Genomic DNA, 20,434 nt, shown 5'->3' on the forward strand with positions numbered 1-20,434 from the left:
ATGTTAACAGGTGTCGGCACTCACTAGGGTAGAGGTTGACAGGTGTCGACATTCACTAGGGTAGAGGTTAACAGGTGTCGACACTCACTAAGGTAGACGTTAACAGGTGTCGACACAAGGGTAGAGGTTAATAGGTGTCGGCACTCACTAGTGTAGAGGTTAACAGGTGTCGACATTCACTAGGGTAGAGGTTAACAAGTGTCGACACAAGGGTAGAGGTTAACAGGTGTCGACACTCACTAGGGTAGAGGTTAACAGGTGTCGGCACTCACTAGGGTAGAGGTTAACAGGTGTCGACACTCACTAGGGTAGAGGTTAACAGGTGTCGGCACTCACTTGGGTAGATGTTAAGAGGTGTCGACACTCACTAGGGTAGATGTTAACATGTGTCGACACTCACTAGGGTAGAGGCTAACAAATGTCGACACTCACTTGGGTAGAGGTTAACAGGTGTCGACATAAGGGTAGAAGTTAACAGGTGTCGACACTCACTAGGGTAGAGGTTAACAAATGTCGACACTCACAAGGGTAGAGGTTAACAGGTGTCGACACTCACTAGGGTAGATGTTAACAGGTGTCGGCCAGATCGGTTAATGTATTATAAACCCTTCTAGCGCCTCCATAGAAGTTAAACATATCTATTCCTACAAGGAATATCTATACTCTAACACGGCAATGTCAATATTTACCTGCACATTATGATTGATTTTATTCATGTATTCATTGATTTTTTCTATCTTTGGATGTATTTCAATTGATTACTGTGTAACACAGGGACATGAGATTTTGTTACAGCCTAGGTGTATAAGTCTTGTGATATATTTCAATTGATTACTGTGTAACACAGGGACATGAGATTTTGTGACAGCCTAGGTGTATAAGTCTTGTGATATATTTCAATTGATTACTGTGTAACACAGGGACATGAGATTTTGTTACAGCCTAGGTGTATAAGTCTTGTGATATATTTCAATTGATTACTGTGTAACACAGGGACATGAGATTTTGTTACAGCCTAGGTGTATAAGTCTTGTGATATATTTCAATTGATTACTGTGTAACACAGGGACATGAGATTTTGTTACAGCCTAGGTGTATAAGTCTTGTGATATATTTCAATTGATTACTGTGTAACACAGGGACATGAGATTTTGTGACAGCCTAGGTGTAAAAGTCTTGTGATATATTGTAATTGATTACTGTGTAACACTTGAGAATTTAGTACAACCTATGTGTAGAAATCGTACGAAATAAGTAAAGCTGGTAAGTATAAACTAGAAGTTTAAAAGATAAAATGATTAGACGTTTTTGAGGTTAAATCAGTATTTTGATTGGTTTATCTTCTTGTTACTTTACGTTCCATTAGGAACCAGGGTCTTTAAAGGACGTACCCAGTTTGGGTAATATTCGGTAAAAATGATACTCCTCTGTGGTGTTTATAAGGAGATGGATGGAAAGCTCGTCATGTCGAAGAACTGGCCCAGTTAACTGATTCTTGCATGATAAATAAGTAAGTGGTCAGAAATACTCATGGTATCATTGGAATGATCGATATTTTTCTTTCAGTTGCATCTACGTAGGGTTTTACTAGTGATTGCATACAGGTTGTAGTTTCCCGGCCTTCTTAAATGATTATCTTTGTTGATCTCTACCGCACACAGACGATCCTTCAGTAATAACTTCATATGACGTAACTTATATTCCTCGAATAAAAGAGATGTAAGGAAAAGGTTTTTCCTAAATTCCATATGTGAATTCCATTTAGTGCTCAGTTGTACCCTTTGAATTTTTGAAGAAGTAACAAAATGGCTGTCAGGTGACCATCTTGGATTTTGACGATGAAAGCCGGCTGTTATCGATATTTCTTGGGACGTCTTGAATGGATTTTCTCAGTTTCATATGTATGTTTCCTTTGGTTCCTACATGTAGTTGTATGATCGTCTTGGATTAACAGTTAAAGACTATTCTCGATATTCTTGAGAGGAATGTTTAAATTCTATATAGTTAAGAGCAAAAACAGAGGGAAGAAGAGAAAAGACAGAGGAAGGAACAAAGATCAAACAATGGTGGGCGACAAGATCCCATTAGGATCTCTTGTTGATATAAATTACGGCATTACAACATTTAATCGTTTTCTATTGAAACTAATTAATGATGTTTGCGTTATACTGCGATAATTTAGAAACTGTTGTAATTTTGATAATGTCGGTATTTGATACTACTATTTGTCACCATCAACTCGGATTCGTTGTGTGTTGAACGTTTTTACTGGTACCCCTGGTTTAGGAATGAAACCACCTCACATCAGCGACCGTCGGGTCGTGTCAGTACTTCACATCAGTAGCTGTATGTGGCGCCTGGACTCCCGAGGACTTTCAGAGCGACGTGGCTAATCTATGGTTCTGCCTAGCACCCAGGTGTATCCCTAGTTTTATTACCCTACACACTCACTCTTGAACGACTTCCTCGCCTGTAACACCTGGACACGTACACGTCTCAAGACAACACCATATAAGGACAGACACTGACAATACCTAACACCAAATCAGGACATACACGTAAATGCACGGGCAGTAACGAATACAAATTAAACAGAACGTTTACAGACACTTACTCCTATTTACCCTGTGACATATTACTTAATACAACTCATATATAGCTGTGATCTCATTGTCATGCCTATTACTCATCCTCTTAAAAAATGGCTTCTTTAATGTAGTTTTTATCCCACCAGCATCAGATGGTGGACTTTCCAATTCGTTCTTTGTCCAAGGACCGCCGTCCGTCCATAAACATTTTTCTCTCTCTATTTTCAGAGAAGTACTAGATGGATTCCACATGTACGCTTGTACAAGACTACTAGAAAATTAAAATGGCTGACAGGCTACCAATTTGTCTTCCCCAGTTTGTTTTCGTTATTTCTTGAGAAATGCTGGAGTCTGGATGGACACGTTTCTTTTTATAAGTTTATTTCCTCTGGTCCTTAGAGCTTATAGCAATAACAAATGGCCGATAGATAGCCATTTTGGTAATTATAATTCAGTGTTTTGCCGTTTATTGAAGTGATGCCCTCGTTTACTGATGTTACCAGTGGATTAATTTACCTTAAATTTAAATATTTAAACATTTAACCAATAACAGATAATTAAAGATAGCATAGAAAAAAATGTGGGTGTGATCCAACTTATAAAGCACTAATAACGATTATAAACCATGGCGTATCCCTCTCTGATTTCTTGTTTTATTTGTTCTGAAAGCGTCGTTTCGCTATTTTTATCGAATCCGCAAAATAATTTGCACTGTTATGGTATATCCGTAAATTATAATTACCAATCACATTGGCGCGTGTGAAATGAAAGTGGATATATAAGTTCTTCTTTCATGGCAACCTCTTCCAGTTTATAAGTCTTCATATCAAAGGTAGGTCCGAACGATTGAGAAGGTATGTTATAGAAACGATAAACGAAATGAACAAAAGCGTGAAGGTTGCTGATGTTTTGTGTGTTTCGAAGTTTACAAGCAATTTTTTGTAAACACCGTAACAATTGATCGTAGGAGAATGGTCTGAACAGATTATGTTCCACTCAGTCAAAGCACTGTCACATCAATATTCATATTTACTAAACTGTTTATTATTTATTATTCATAAACAAATATTACGTGCTTCTTACTTTGCCACCTCGTCTGGTGCAATTTGTAGCTTCTTAGGAGTTATTTAATTCTGTGTCAGACTGATTTAATTCTGTGTTATAGTTATTTGATTCTATTTTAATGCTATGAACAGTAGAAGTCTATGATAGCTCAGGAGGTGGAGAGTGGAAGCACATACAGGTCATGGTGTAAGGTGCAGAGTACTGTCGGGTTTCTCTGTTGATACATTATTACTGTTATCTGTATTGGTGTATCATATATTCCCAGCTAGAGTATAAATAATTAAATTGAATACTCCAACATAACTATGTATTTTACAGCTTTGTCAACTTATCGGACACAATTTCTAAAAGTGATGATTTATATTAATTAATTATTTGTATTCACAAATTATTAAACATTCTCGTACATGAAACACTGATTTGATTTTCACATTTGACAGCGAAATAAATATGTACATATTAGATGGTTTATACTGCAAAATAGTAAGTAATGTGACAGTTTTCCATACTTAGATTATAACTATCATTAGAATGGTTGCAATACAGAAACAGCAATGGTTGTATTGCACACAAACAAGGCAATATATATTCACATGATATAAACGCCAGAATACCTAAGGAGACAGAGTGACATCGGATTTCTCCTGACCATCCTATTGATTGATACACATTGAGACTCGGAGGTCTGTTGTCCCCTCATTTATGTCCCATCCAACATATTCCATGGTTCATTTAAAACACATGTATACATTGAAGCTGGTTGTGCTCTTAGTGGGGAGAGTTGCTGCTATAATAGTACTTCTGCTATCGGCAAATGCCATCAAACTTTCCCTAAAATTAAATTTCCAAATATAGCAATATTCATATGCAAAGGACAATGATTATTATTCTCTTTATTGCCTCCAGAGATGAAGATTACAGAAGAATGTTGAACATATATACAAAGCGTACGATACATATATAAATGATTACAGAATATGAATAACATAGATACACACTTTATGCTTTAGGAGTAGGCATATCAAGTGCAAATTAAGCGAAAGGGGGTATTTTAAGGTATACCCAAAGAGTTTCAAAATACAATTTTCTGACACAAATCAGGTAAATTATAATGAATTGTTAAGTCACATGACTCCTACAAAATGTACATGGACTATTTGTTATCCTTATCATTATATATATTAATTATAATATAGTTTACACATCTTGAACACACAAATACAGGATTTTATCCTGAATTCAATCAGCTCTTCTGCACTAATTTGATAGTTTACATTTCCTCCAATCAATATATGTAATAACTGAAGGTCTGGGAGAGAGTGTAAATAAACACTAAACAGTATATCTGTGGTATTAATTATTCAGCACCACAGTTGGTCCCTCAACTCGGAAGTATAAATACACTAGCACTAGATGTGTCATAGGGTCTTGATATAGAAACCCACATTTGTGACATAATTCCATGGTAGTCAAGCTATGAATGGTTACCACTATTTTCATTATGTAATGTATATATTTTCTGTATTGAGGAAATCAAAGTGCTAACTTCCATAAAATACTAGGTTTGGGTTGGTTATGTATTTCTCTAAACCTTGTAAAATCATCATCAAACTTCATACGTTCCTTTAGATTGTACTCTTCATATTTCATTACAGCATTATATACTGTTGTTTTCCAATGGCTTTTCTTTCGAAAAATTCCAGTTTCTACAAAAGTATCTAGATTTTGAAGCAGTGAATACTTTTTTAATATTTTGACTATGTCTGGGATGAAACCGATCTGGTATGGTCTTCCTAGTCGAAACAAAAATAGTCTGGTAATGAAAACTTTATAAACAAAAGACATTGTTTTCAATCTACACAATCTTCCGAAAAATAACAACTTTCTAATGTCTATATATGCTTCGATAGAGGTCCAACCAAGTAAAGATGTACACATATCTGTTCTGGTTCTCTTTTCAAACCCTTGAATAGATTTAACAATAAACTGTTGCGCCCTTTCTAGCATTATTATTTCGGTTTTTGTCAATTGCCAAAGCTCACATCCGTATAAGGCTGATGGATAAACTTTAATTTTGATAAGCTTCGCCACTGTTAAAGGGTTTAGAGCACAAGGATGTGCACCAGAACGAACAAGGGACATCGTACCCGATCTTAACTTATTACATGCACGTGCTGTTCTCTCGAATGAGTTCTGTTTAAAGTTTAATAAGATACCAACATGTGTAATGCCATCAGTCTGTGGTATAATACAATTGTACAGATAAAGCTCATTATACACAGTGCAAGTTCTACTATTTGGGTTTGTGAAGGTAACAATTTTGCTTTTTACAGCAGAGAATGAAAAACACCATCTTTTACTATAATTTTCACTTATTGATATCATTTTCTGAAGACTTCTAAGACTCGTACTGACCAAACAGATGTCGTCTGCTTGAGTAGGAACATTAACATTTAAATCAACAATTACTGCTCCTAGGCCAGAATTCTCTATTTCATTTAGTAAATCGTTAATAAATACTAGGTACATTTTGGCAGACAATGCCCCTCCCTGTAATATTCCACGTTCCATTTTGAGCATGGAGGATTTTAACCCATTGAATAAAACACAACTTTCAACATTTGTATACATACATTTTAGTAAAATCCACGTCTTCGCATTTAATCCTAATTCATAAATTTTGTACAATAGTCCAGCATGCCACACAGTGTCGAACGCTTTGTTACTATCTAAGAAAGCAACATGGACGTTGGAACCATATTCAATATTGTGACTTATACATTCTTGAAGACTGAATGATATGCATAGACTACACAAATCTTTTTGATAGGCAGACTGTTGTCTATTTGGAAATACACGGGAATTTAAAACTCGTTGGATTCTTTGTGCTAAAACCATTTCAAACATTTTAAAAAATACAGGTAATAATGTGATCCCCCTGTAGCTGTTGGGGTCTTCTTTCTTTTTACCTTGACCTTTATACAATGTTATAATAATGCCTTTTTTCCAGTCTTTTGGAATGTATTCGTTTTTTATGACATTATTAAATAAGGTGGCGATATATTCAAAAAGTACTGTTCCACCATGTTTAATGTGTTCGTTACTATACCGTCCCACCCTCCTGCTTTTTTAGATTTGAGACCTCTAGACACCAAGGCAATTTCTGAAATGGTAATGCATTCGTTCAGGTATATGTCTACCTCATTATGAACTTTCTTTTCAATTTCGTTCACGCGGTTTATGATTTCTCTTTGGAACGTGTTGTCCAATTCTTCATTTGGTTTATCATGGAAGAAATTTTCGAAATGTGTCGCCCACGCTTCGACGATATTTTTGGGGTCTCGTAAAATTACATTGTTGTATTTCATTTCAGTCTGAAGTGTTTTGCTTTTACAAGATTTACCTTTGTATAAATGCCAGAATAAATTCTGGTCAAGTTCACTGGATTTTTCTATTTCATTAAATTGTTCAGACATATACCTATTAAATGCATCATGAAGTTTTCTTCTGAAAGAAGTTTTGCTCTCTTTATACTGCAGAAAACTATGAGAGAAATTTCTAGGTTTTCCTTCATTTAGCCATTTTTGCCCTTTAATTTGCACCGAAGTGTGCATTTCTGACAATTATTTAGACCAATATGGTTTTCAATAGCTTTTGTACTTTTTTATAGGCAAGGTAGAGTTGGAGGATTGCAATATAGCTGAAACAATATCTTTGGAGAACTGGTCTATGCATTCGTTAGACATTTGTCCGGCAGGCAATTCTATTAACTTTAAATTATTTCCCAACTCCAGCATATAATTATTAATATTACCGTTATGCAGGACTTTTTTCCAGTTATATTTCACAAAATTTGATGTATTTGATGCATTACACCGATATAGCAACAGTGAGACCTTTATAGAACATACAATAGGGCTGTGCTCAGACACATTCATAGCTTCATCATCTAGTACTTCACATGAATCAACTAAGTCAATCTTATTTGACTGGACAAGAACATGGTCAATACAAGTACAGTTACCCGTCTGAGGCCAAAATGTATAAACAGGTCCCTTGCAGTCTGATTGTACGTTGGCAGACAGTAGGTTCATTCTATCTAAAAATGATCGGAAAATTGTGGATCTCTCGTCATCTTTAAATTGGTACCGGGGACCCTTAATTTTAACATTTAAGTCACCTATAACTATCACTAGTCCTTGTTCCGAATAAACAGAGACAAGCGATTCTAATTGGTCTATGTGGTCAGTGAACATTTCAATAGGTCTCGAGGAGGCTGGCATATAAGCCAGAAAACAATATATATGCTCCCCATTCTGAGTTTGAATCTCAATTCCAATAACTCTCGGACTATCCACGGGGATTTCTTGAACAATTAGCGATTTGTCTTTGTACAGAATACCAACACCACCTCTAATACTACATCTGTAACGTAGTGGGTCAATTTCATAGACTGGTTTTGCTATATAAGAGTAACCGCTACTTTTAAAAGTATCAAAAAAGGACATGCTATATTTTCTCAACCAGTGTTCGGAGACACCGCATATATCAATGCTGTGTGTATTGAGACAATTAAGAAGATACGGCGTGCCAGCCATTATCCCCTCGATGTTCCAACACATAATGTTCAGTTTTTCAGCCACGCCCATTCTCAGTTAGAAATACTTCGCGAGGTAGCCACGGGCGTACATATATGCCTTCTGGCCAGAAAGACCGGTTTCCAACAAAACATTTGCCGTCATCTACCACGTTTCGTTGTGCCGAGGCTGTTCGTTTGTAGTCCCTTTCGAAATATCGAAGAAAAGTAACTTTGACATTTTTTCGCTCGAGGTATTGTCGCATCAGCTCCTCTGATGAAGTGGCCTTATTGATACCATGCACATAGAATCTTTGGACTCTACTACGATTCACAGGTTTAAATCCACCAAACTGTTCGCGCTGTATGTTACATACTGATGAAGGGCAGTGGACTTGTATTGGTTTTGGTTTATCATTTGTCTGTTCAATCCTGGTATTATCGGTTGTAGATTTTTCTAGTGGAGAAATTTTCGGCACTGATGAAGAGCAGTGAACTGGTATAGGTTTTGTCTCCTCGTTTATCCGTTTGTCTGTCGTACCATCACTTGCAAATTTGCTGATAGTGTCACTTTTCCTTTGCTTGTTGCTGCTGGTGTCGTCTAACACATGAAATCTGTTTGACAGATTAAGTGTCGGCTATGTTGCTTTGTTGTCCCTCGACTTGCCTTGTGTCGTAACTGTGCTAAAATTAAATTTCCAAATATAGCAATATTCATATACAAAGGACAATGATGATGGACTCTTCAAAAAGCCATCATATGTGGCCCATCCTTCATTTAGCAGTTTTTCCTGTCTGTCTGATGTGCATCACCCATTAATGTTGCTCTTCAGTATTTTACCTTTGAAAATACACTACTTTTACTTCAGAGTGTTAATTTCATCATTCCCTACCTGGTATTGGTCTCATACATATATAGTTGATATATGTAGCCCCCAACATCACAATCACATTTTGATTTCTTATGCATTTTATGTAAGGTCATGTGATAAACTTTAACATCAACATCAACTTTAGCAAAGTGCAACCTATAATGATATAATTGTGATGCCAAATTTATATTACCGGAAAGAGCATTGCTAAAAACATCCAAAAAGTACTGTCCATCTGATTGTTTTTTATGATTCAATTTTAAAAGAACAATTTAACCAAGCAATGAGGTAATTAGGTATTGGCAATATCTGCATGAAAATGAGTTATTTTTTGAAATTATCATTAGAATTATTCTAATGGGCACTGTAATTCAGATATTTGGATGTATTCTGTGTAACACATGTGCTTTCATTTCCATATAGGATACAAGGTTGCACATTTGAAAAATAGACATTAATGTTACTCAAAAGGACTGGAACTCTTTTGTGTTAATTGTACATGCATCGTTGACAAAGATTGTAACAACATATAAATGTTGTGTTCAGTTACAAAAATCCTCTGAAATTTGTTCCAAAAAGGCACAAGGATGCTGTATAGATGTTTAGATGTTAGAAATATGCTCTCAATTCAAGTATACAAAACAACCTGCGGTACAGATTCCAAATATTGCTCTCGGGATATCAACTGCATTAAACAGAAGTAGGTATCCTATGTATCCTTACCGAGACAGGGCAGTTAACATCTTGGTATGGTTTTACTGTTGTTCAACATTTAACACAACACATATAGGTATCTGTACGAAACAGTTGTTCATCTTTGACTCTGTCTTCCAAACAATAATGATGAAAAATAATATTCTTTGTATAATAATACAACTCATCATCCCGTTCTCGAAAACTGCCGCATCGTAAACATGATGTCATTGATTCAGGTACTTATTACATTGTATACTTTGTATGAATACGGTAATGTGCAAAGTTTCAGGGAGCAACATTAACACACATGCCTGCTTGATGATAATTAGTGATATATTAATTATTAATTGTCCCACACAAATGGGTTTACTATGAATATTAGTTTTACCTGAACTCACACACTTGATGATGGACTAATATGCTGTGATTTTTTGATAGTGTCCCGCTGTTTCAATCATGTTGGATAGCGACAGTAGTGAGGAAAATACTCCAGTGAAGAAAACAAATCCAAACAGGCGTCGAAGAGGACTTGCCAGTAGACTTAAACTGCTTAGTTCTGAAATTTCTAATGACTTGACAACGCAAGAAACAGCGATATATTCCACCCAAGTGAACAAATGTTTCAGCTCAAAATCTGGCTCCATTTCATTAAATCCAGAGCTGATTGCAAAAGAAGTTTCAAATGATTCAGGTAGAGTAAGAATTTTACCATCATCATTAACAATAAAAAGGCAATAAAATTTCACTTATTGGAATGGTTCACTTTGATATGTTAGAGATATTTTACTGTAGATTCTTACCTTAGATTTATCGTGTTATGTGGTAGATTGTGATTTATATAGTCATTAAAACATATTAATTGTATTTGGCAGTAGAACATACACGATTTATGTAATATATGTAGATTGATTGATAAGTTTGAATTTTTCACATTTTCCTCAAAGGTTGTTGGTATAAACTGCGTAGTATATTTGACAGCATTAGTTTTGAACACAGAGATCTGATAGGCACAGGTTTCAGCACTTTCAAAGCAGTACATTAAAATCTGTCTTATAATCTTGATACACAGATGTAGAAGAAGAGACAGGTTCCATTTTGTCTTGCAAACAGAGGAAGATATCCCCAAGGCAGACCCGAGATTTAGATGATGACGTTGTCCTATTGGATGATGACGACGACGTTATTTCATGGTAATGTCGTATTGAATAATACATGCATGCCATTTGAAAGAAAGAAATCAAAATTACATATTATAGGGAAATCGTGATGAGATTTCTTGTTTTTTCTCCTTTTCCCAAATTCAGCTTTGACAGATGTGGTGCATGTCCATATGGGAAAATGTGGTCGGAATTTGCAAAAAAAAAACCCAATTAATGATAATTGAATTAGATGGAGAGACTTTTTTCAACCAATGATATAATAGAACTTAACATTTACACCAGAGCTCAGAAAGCATTGAATGGGCATGCAGTGAAGAGTAGCCAAGTGATGGTCCAAGGATAAGGGTAGTGAGTGTGACAGTGAAACAATTGTTGTAGAAATGAGGAAACATCCCTGACTAAATCCAAGTTGACTGGTAAAAAAAAATCTATTTACAACAATTGCAGAATTAGTTACCCAACTTTTACTGATCATGCCTGTTTGCCAGAATTGAAGCAGGTGAGATGTTTTATTAAGGGAGGGAATCATAATACTAGGCTATATCCCTAGTGGTCAGGCAGGTAGTCCCTTACTTTTTCATATCTGTTTGGGGAAATGCACCGCTGACATCTTGTGGGTGAAAGGTGAGTGCTTAACACTTAACAAGTGGGTTCTGAAGGGGGAAATTGTGATAGTGATGTGACAAATGTTTTAAATATGAAAACTGAGAAAATTTTAAACTGTTATAATCAATATGAAATGATCTTTTGAAAATAAATTGCATTGACAGTAAACATGTTTACAGTCTTTTCACTGTTGTCAACACAAATTACTCCTATCATCCCAACTGGAATTTGTCATCAGCTATATATACTTTACATCTGGTGTCTATTTAGAGAAGTTTCCCAAACAATTGAAGAGGTGTAACTCTGTCTATTGAGAGAGCATCTAGATGTAATTGGGTTGTTAAAATCATCTCCATTCAATTTCTTATAACATGTTATGACTTTAATGTCTGTTAAAAGAAAGAAGGCAAATATAAAATGGTGCTTTCACTGTTTATCATTACAAGTACATATTGTCAGAGTGCAGGTTTAATGTCTTAGATTTTAAGAAAGAAACCAAAAAAATATGAAATTTTCTTCTGTATTTTTGCTAATTTTGCTAACCATATCAAAGGTTAGTGTGTTTTTAAAGTATGTGAGACATAGACATTGTTGTACTGATCAAACTGACAACTAACCTCTCTGCATAGCACTCCTCCTGTTAACACAACTGATGCTGAACAGCTACAATCACCCTCACCGCCACCAGGGCCTCCTTCACCTCCAAGGACTACAATACAGGTACAGCAAGCCAGAAGGAAGCCACGTATGACTAAGGCTGTGAAGAAAGCCCTTAGGTAAGGCTTTGTTACTGGCTGAATGTTACTTAATTCTAGTCCCACACTTTTTGTTGAATAATTTTCTGATCTTGCACATTTATTGATGGCGGATTGCCTTGCAGTTGTTTACATTAGGATGTTTTAATTAATGATGCTTTAATGTGTCATCTTTTTCATTGTCAAAATTTGTTTATGAGATTTTGGATGTCCTAATAGATTGTTTTGTATCAGTATTTTGGGGTTGATGCTGTATGTTGCTACAAACATTATGATATTGACTATTTTCTGTTGATTTAATATATATGGTGTAAAATTGAATATGCATCTATGGGACACCAAACATGATTTAAAATGGTTGATCAACAATACCATTTCAATTGACAGATATTCGAAGCTAAACATAGAAACATTTAAAATTTACAAGTGTTTCTCACTCATAATAAAAAGAGTCTTGAAAGCAATTAAGTCATTGAGGTTTGTAGAATTTTTCAGTGATATGTCAGATGCACAAGAAAATACGTTCTGTGTATACTTGAATATTATTTGACATTGTGATGAAAACTTGCAGGGTGGAGGTGCAGTCCAGTTGAGCAGACAATTTCACCATGATCAGAATTTATAGATTACTGACCTGGTATTTAGATTCAGAAGAACTGGAAAGGTTGAATGTTTAGACATTTAGTCACGAACTTGCTGGATTGTGGAGTTGAGAAACGAATAGAAAGAAAGGTTATAATCATGTTCTCTCTGTTTGCACATTAATTTATCATCAATAAACATACGGCAGCTGTTGGGGTAGATGGTGTTTATAGACACAATAGATTTGACAATAGATAACATACAAAAGCAAGACTTTGTTATGGAAGGGATGATGACATGCTTCAAATTTTGATTCATAATCATACCTTAATTCATGTGTGTATTTGTACAAACTCCTTAATTGGTGACATATATTGCAGGTGTGTATTGTTGGGGGTATGATGATACCATAATGATTACGAGACAAATCTTCGGTGCAACTACGTTTAGAAAATGCTGTATGACCTAAGTCATTGACTAAAGAGATACTCACAATCCATAGAAAATGAACAGATTTGTGCCAAAAAATTGTTAAGTCAACTTATTGAGATATGACTACTTCAACTCCAACACTTATACCTTAGAACACATATATGTGTAATAATTATTGTAAAAATCAGTTCATAATGTTATATACAACACATGCTTCTTTTTTTTTATAAATATGAACTTTAAAATTTAAAAAACTGTTGAAATAAATCTTCTTAAACACTCTTGTGCTTAGAATGGACAAGACAGAAGTAAACTGGATCTTATGGAAATAGGAAAATATGCAAAAAACAACTCACATTGTGTATTTAACAACAGTTGTGAAAAAGTTCCAACTTATACTGATCACTGTTGTTGGTCTGGATGGAAGTGTACAAGGGTCTTACCAAGGAAAGAAACTGGAGTACCCGGGGAAAACCCACGTGGTTGTGTAGATATCATACCTGTTTACATCCATTATTCGAATTGCATCCTGAATGTCTAGGTGAAAGATGAGTGCATTGTCACTGAATCACCTGATGACCTACCCCTCCCCCTCAGGGTTCACTTAGAAATTGAATGACAACTTTGAATAAGGTGTTGCTGTAATGGTGAATCCTCTTGTTGTAAGTGATGACGTTGTCTATATCTGTACTGGTGAAGTTTCTATGACTTGTGTAAATGTATATATATGTATTACAGCAACCTTTCCCAGACAAAGACTCAGCTCCATGTCAACAGTGTTCTCCAGGAGAGCGAGTTAAACACAAGTGATATTGTGATCTGTACAGATATCGATCTGGATGAGAAACTCACCCTCAAAGTGAGACACGGGACAGACACTCACAGACTTCCTGTTATGGAGGTAAGTTAGTGGTCACTGACTCCCATCATCAAACATAATTAACTGGTTACGCTACCATTAGCTGACAATGACATCCACACTACCATTGACTGACATTGATATCCACACTACCATTAGCTGACAATGACATCCACACTACCATTGACTGACATTGACATCCACACTACCATTAGCTGACAATGACATCCACACTACCATTGACTGACATTGACATCCATACTACCATTAGCTGGCATTAACATCCACACTACCATTAGCTGACAATGACATCCACACTACCATTGACTGACATTGACATCCACACTACCATTAGCTGGCATTAACATCCACACTACCTTTAGCTGACAATGACATCCACACTACCATTGACTGACATTGATATCCACACTACCATTAGCTGACAATGACATCCACACTACCATTGACTGACATTGACATCCACACTACCATTAGCTGACAATGACATCCACACTACCATTGACTGACATTGACATCCATACTACCATTAGCTGGCATTAACATCCACACTACCATTAGCTGACAATGACATCCACACTACCATTGACTGACATTGACATCCACACTACCATTAGCTGGCATTAACATCCACACTACCTTTAGCTGACAATGACATCCACACTACCATTGACTGACATTGATATCCACACTACCATTAGCTGACAGTGACATCCACACTACCATTGACTGACATTGACATCCACACTACCATTAGCTGACAATGACATCCACACTACCATTGACTGACATTGACATCCATACTACCATTAGCTGGCATTAACATCCACACTACCATTAGCTGACAATGACATCCACACTACCATTGACTGACATTGACATCCACACTACCATTAGCTGGCATTAACATCCACACTACCTTTAGCTGACAATGACATCCACACTACCATTGACTGACATTGATATCCACACTACCATTAGCTGACAATGACATCCACACTACCATTGACTGACATTGACATCCACACTACCATTAGCTGACAATGACATCCACACTACCATTGACTGACATTGACATCCATACTACCATTAGCTGGCATTAACATCCACACTACCATTAGCTGACAATGACATCCACACTACCATTGACTGACATTGACATCCACACTACCATTAGCTGGCATTAACATCCACACTACCTTTAGCTGACAATGACATCCACACTACCATTGACTGACATTGATATCCACACTACCATTAGCTGACAGTGACATCCACACTACCATTGACTGACATTGACATCCACACTACCATTGACTGACATTGACATCCACACTACCATTGACTGACATTGACATCCACACTACCATTGACTGACATTGACATCCAAACTACCATTGACTGACATTGACATCCACACTACCATATATTACCATTGACATCCACACTACCATATATTACCATTGACATCCACACTACCATTGACTGACATTGACATCCACACTACCATTGACTGACATTGACATCCACACTACCATTAGCTGACAATGACATCCACACTACCATTGGCTGATATTAGCATTCACATTCCTATACAAAGCGGGTTTGCTGTTAAAAGATAGATCGGACTGATATTGTAATAAACATGGCGATAGATTGCTGTTAAGATCCAGTTTCGGTGTAAAAACGACATTTGGATGAGTGTAGTTATTAATAGCAACTTGAATGTTTTTCAGATTAACTTCTAATTTTATATAGGTAGAAATAACAGTTATGGTCCGATCAGTGATATAATGCTGGTGTTGTCATTTAATATTGCTCATAACAACACCTTTTCCCTGTGGGGATGTAGATAACAATATTTTAATTAAAATGAGTGAAAGGATTACATTAATTACACTTGTTAAACTCATAAAACTTAGATTTACTGATTTTGAAATTACATAATTAGAAATGTTGTCTTGTTTCAGAGTGATTTCTTCAAAACAATATTGACAAATTTATCAGAAAGACTTCAGGTAGCTGAGAGTCAAATATTATTGATGCATAATGATGTAACAATATCTGGAGAAGACACCCCCAGAAGTCTTGGATTAACGATGGCTGACATTATAGGTAAGTATTATACCTTAACTAAGGCATTTTATTACATATATGTGGTGTTAATCTATGTACTTTTATAATAATTTTTAGTATGACTCGTTGTGAAGTCGGTAGAAACAATAAACTGAAAGTCACTTCAAGGTAGACATGGATAACCATATTTTCTCTAATATAGAAAGGATGTGACATTCATTGGTTTCAAACAAACTTTGTGAAAATTTAACATTTTGACTCAAGTTGACAGTGAATTTTCAGCCCTGTTTCATTTCGTCATAATGACTTACCTGCTGTAGGAAGTCCTGGATGTGGCAACAAAATCTTTGTCTTTTATACAAAATCTGGTTTAAGGATGAATCCTGCATTTCTGATGAAAAAATTCTGGGTCATGACTGAGGCTCCCATGTTTAACAGGGATGCCTGTCTTATCAAGTATTAACATGTGATGGTGTTGCATGTTTACAACTGAAGCCTCAGTATTTTATAGTGACACTGGACTGTATTTCAGTATTAACATGTGATGGTGTTGAATGTTTACAACTGAAGCCCCAATGTTTAACATAGGTACTTGACTGTATTTCAGTTCTTACGTGCATGTTTTTGATTTTCAGACTGTCACGTCAATAGAGAGGAATGGACAGTTCCGTCCACAGAATTCAATGACAGTCTTGAAGATACAAACTTGATCACGCTTTTCATTCAGAGCAGAAATGATCGCCACAAAATGGAGTTCAAGATTGACAAGGTCAGTCACTTGAGAGTGAGATTTATAGCATCTCTGTGAAGCTTTTGTTGCAAAAGAATTAGTCCATAACCAGTTTTGAATTATATAGGAAGTGCATTGAATGTTATTTTGTAAAGGAAGAAAGTATATTTCTATGTGTTTTGTATCATTTTTGTTTCAGACTTCACCTTTAGATGTGTTAATCAGACAATATGCATCAAAAACAGACCGTGATCCTTCAAAATTGAGGCTAATGTTTGATGGTGAAAATCTGGATTTAAGAGACTCAGCCGAAAATCTGGAGATAGAAGATGGCTACACTTTAGATCTCATCATAAAGTGATATTGTTGGAAAGATATACTACAGACAAACATATGGATGATCATGACTACCACTGAATCAAGTGTTCATACAGATTCCCTGAGTACAGACAAACATATGGATGATCAAGACTACCACTGTATCAAGTGTTCATACAGATTCCCTGAGTACAGACAAACATATGGATGATAACGACTACCACTGTATCAAGTGTTCATACAGACTCCCTGAGTACAGACAAACACATGGATGATCACAACTACCACTGTACCAAATGTTCATACAGACTCCCTGAGTACAGACAAACACATGGATGATCACAACTAACTTTGTACCAAATGTTCATACAGACTCCCTGAATACAGACAAACACATGGATGATCACGACTATCACTGTACCAAATGTTCATACCCACTCTCTGACTGAAGACAAACATGTAGATGATCATGACTACCACTGTATGAACTGTTCATACCCACTCTCTGACTGAAGAAAACATGTAGATGATCACGACTATCACTGTATGAACTGTTCATACCCACTCTCTGACTGAAGACAAACATGTAGATGATCAGCACTACCATTGTATGAACTGTTCATACCCACTCTCTGACTGAAGACAAACATGTAGATGATCATGACTACCATTGTATGAACTGTTCATACCCACTCTCTGACTGAAGACAAACATGTAGATGATCATGACTACCACTGTATGAACTGTTCATACCCACTCTCTGACTGAAGACAAACATGTAGATGATCATGACTACCACTGTATGAACTGTTCATACCCACTCTCTGACTGAAGACAAACATGTAGATGATCATGACTACCACTGTATGAACTGTTCATACCCACTCTCTGACTACAGACAAACATGTAGATGATCACGACTGCCACTGTGTAAACTATTTACACTGACTTGCTTACTACCTCAGTTAAATAGGCAGCCAATACCTGCTCATGGATCTTTTTTCATGATGGTGATGTAGTGTTGGAGATTTCTGCTGCTTCATCTATAAATAGAACGGTCTTTATATCAGTGATGTAGTGTTGGAGATATCAGCTGCTTCATCTATAAATAGAACGGTCTTTATATCAGTGATGTAGTGTTGGAGATATCAGCTGCTTCATCTATAAATAGAACGGTCTTTATATCAGTGATGTGGTGTTGGAGATTTCTGCTGCTTCATCTATAAATAGAACGGTCTTTATATCAGTGATGTAGTGTTGGAGATATCAGCTGCTTCATCTATATACAGAATAGTCTTTATATCTGAAAATTGACAGATCATTTCTTGATATGAATATTTGAAAGTTGTAGTTTGGCAGATGGAAAAAAATGAATTTTATAAAATTTAGTTGATTTCATCCAAATATGTACATGTATATATACATTTTTTGGACTTATGTAGGTATATGTTTCTAGTGTAAAAATACAATCTACAACTCCCACTATAAACCTATAGGTTATTCCAAGAAATAGAACATCACTTAAAGGATTAGACAACTCTTGAACTCCCAACGATTTCACTGTTAACCAAACATATAAAAAAAACTCGGTAAATTTAACATTGAAAACAACACAATACCATGGCATACATTCATTTACATAATTAGCAAATTTTTACAGTGACATTCAGAAAGTTCATGAAATTATTTGTTTACATCTTACTTATTCATTATATCATGCTTACTTCAAGTACTTATATTAACACTTATTTACATAATTCAGCAAATTTTTACAGTGACATTCATAAACTGAACCTCTGACTTACTAGTCTTCCACTCAACTTATCAAGCTGAAGAGTAAGTTCCCTTTAGCTGTGCTGTATATTCCGGCTCGTATTTTACCAGGATTACGTTCTCCCCTTCCAGAAAATAAAATCTCCTCAGGTTTCCAGGGGTTACAGTGATGCATGTGACACTAATGCCAAGCATTTTTACATGAGTGACATGTAACAGAGGTGATAATTAATTTCAGTACCTCCACTGCCATTTGACAGTGGGACTCCTACCTTACTAGTCTTAAGCACATTGAGCTAAAGAGAAGTTCTCTCTAGTTGAGTTGTATATTGTGGCTAGTATTCTACAAGGATTACACATTGGTTGTATAATTTGTTCTCTCTCATACTCTAGAAAAAAACATTGATATCAATCAATAGTGGTTTTCTTTCATGTTTCAAATTCTTAAAATTTTCTTCATGCCCTGAAATTTGTTGCTTTTGTCTATCTCATTACATTTTAAAAATGTCCTGGAAGACATTCTTAGATTCCTGTTTTGGCACGATGGGTGATAAAATAAGAATTCTGGAGTTTGCATTACATTGATTACATTGTGTAGGACTGCAGAATCTACCAAATTGATATTTCATAGAGTCTAGTTTATACATAGCCAGTCTAACTACTTCACTAAGATATTACGTTTACAAATTGCTGGTAGTCTAAGCATGTATGTGTAAAAATATAAGTTACTATTTTTTCTGATGTTAACAGAGTGTGTTTGTTATATATCCTGTTGTACATTTCTTTGATACACTTTTATATAAACATGCACTTCGTAATCTACATCTGTCATCTGATGAAAAACCATTCTATTGTAATATTGCTCTCCTTTCACCAGTATGGAAAGAAAATTCTGTAGAATGAAATGATTTGTTGTTATAATAAAGTTTCAGAAGTAAACGAGGATTCATACAATTATTGTTTTCAACAACAATGACACTTCCAAACTATGTACATGTTGACTGGGTACTGTGTTCTGCATTGTATGATCAAACATTATACTACCTAGTACCTACAGCATTTTGCTTTCAGACGAAAAATTTTATAATTGACATTTTTTTGGTCAACTGTCATGCTGTCAGTGAAAGATGCACGGCGTGGCACAACAGATTCTTTAAAATCCTACTTCTGTAGGAATGATTAGATTTTGCACAAATTTAGTCTGAAGCATCCTCCGACAAAGTGGAATTTGTTTTGTATAAAGAGTGGGTGTTGGCCTTCTGGAGCTTTAGGGGTGGGGCCCAATAAGGGAAATAGAAGAAATTTTTGAAATCCTTCTCCTCCTATAG

The 20,434-nt window shown here is 35.8% G+C and overlaps 1 protein-coding gene across 1 annotated transcript; it reads left to right on the forward strand.

Moving 5' to 3' along the window:
- The first annotated feature begins 3,359 nt into the window (after positions 1–3,359).
- LOC132545250 (NFATC2-interacting protein-like) lies at positions 3,360–20,045 on the forward strand. Its single transcript, XM_060208926.1, has 8 exons — positions 3,360–3,420; positions 10,236–10,488; positions 10,867–10,987; positions 12,193–12,339; positions 14,071–14,233; positions 16,180–16,324; positions 16,921–17,054; positions 17,215–20,045. Exons 2-8 carry the CDS (start codon positions 10,254–10,256, stop codon positions 17,374–17,376), a joined length of 1,107 nt encoding a protein of 368 aa, XP_060064909.1. The 5' UTR covers positions 3,360–3,420; positions 10,236–10,253; the 3' UTR covers positions 17,377–20,045.
- Positions 20,046–20,434: the final 389 nt, after the last annotated feature.

Source organism: Ylistrum balloti, unplaced genomic scaffold (assembly GCF_031769215.1).
Source record: "Ylistrum balloti isolate Yb309-2 unplaced genomic scaffold, AGI_CSIRO_Ybal_v1 Utg369834, whole genome shotgun sequence".
Lineage (NCBI taxonomy): Eukaryota > Metazoa > Mollusca > Bivalvia > Pectinida > Pectinidae > Ylistrum > Ylistrum balloti.

What these genes read in the sequence shown, in the direction of transcription:
- LOC132545250 (XM_060208926.1), top strand. Translation starts at nt 10,254, where the DNA reads ATGTTGGATAGCGACAGTAGTGAGGAAAATACTCCAGTGAAGAAAACA. An exon ending in AGAAGTTTCAAATGATTCAG is followed by an intron (nt 10,489 to 10,866) that starts GTAGAGTAAGAA and finishes CTTGATACACAG; the next exon opens with ATGTAGAAGAAGAGACAGGT. An exon ending in TGGAGTTCAAGATTGACAAG is followed by an intron (nt 17,055 to 17,214) that starts GTCAGTCACTTG and finishes TTTTTGTTTCAG; the next exon opens with ACTTCACCTTTAGATGTGTT.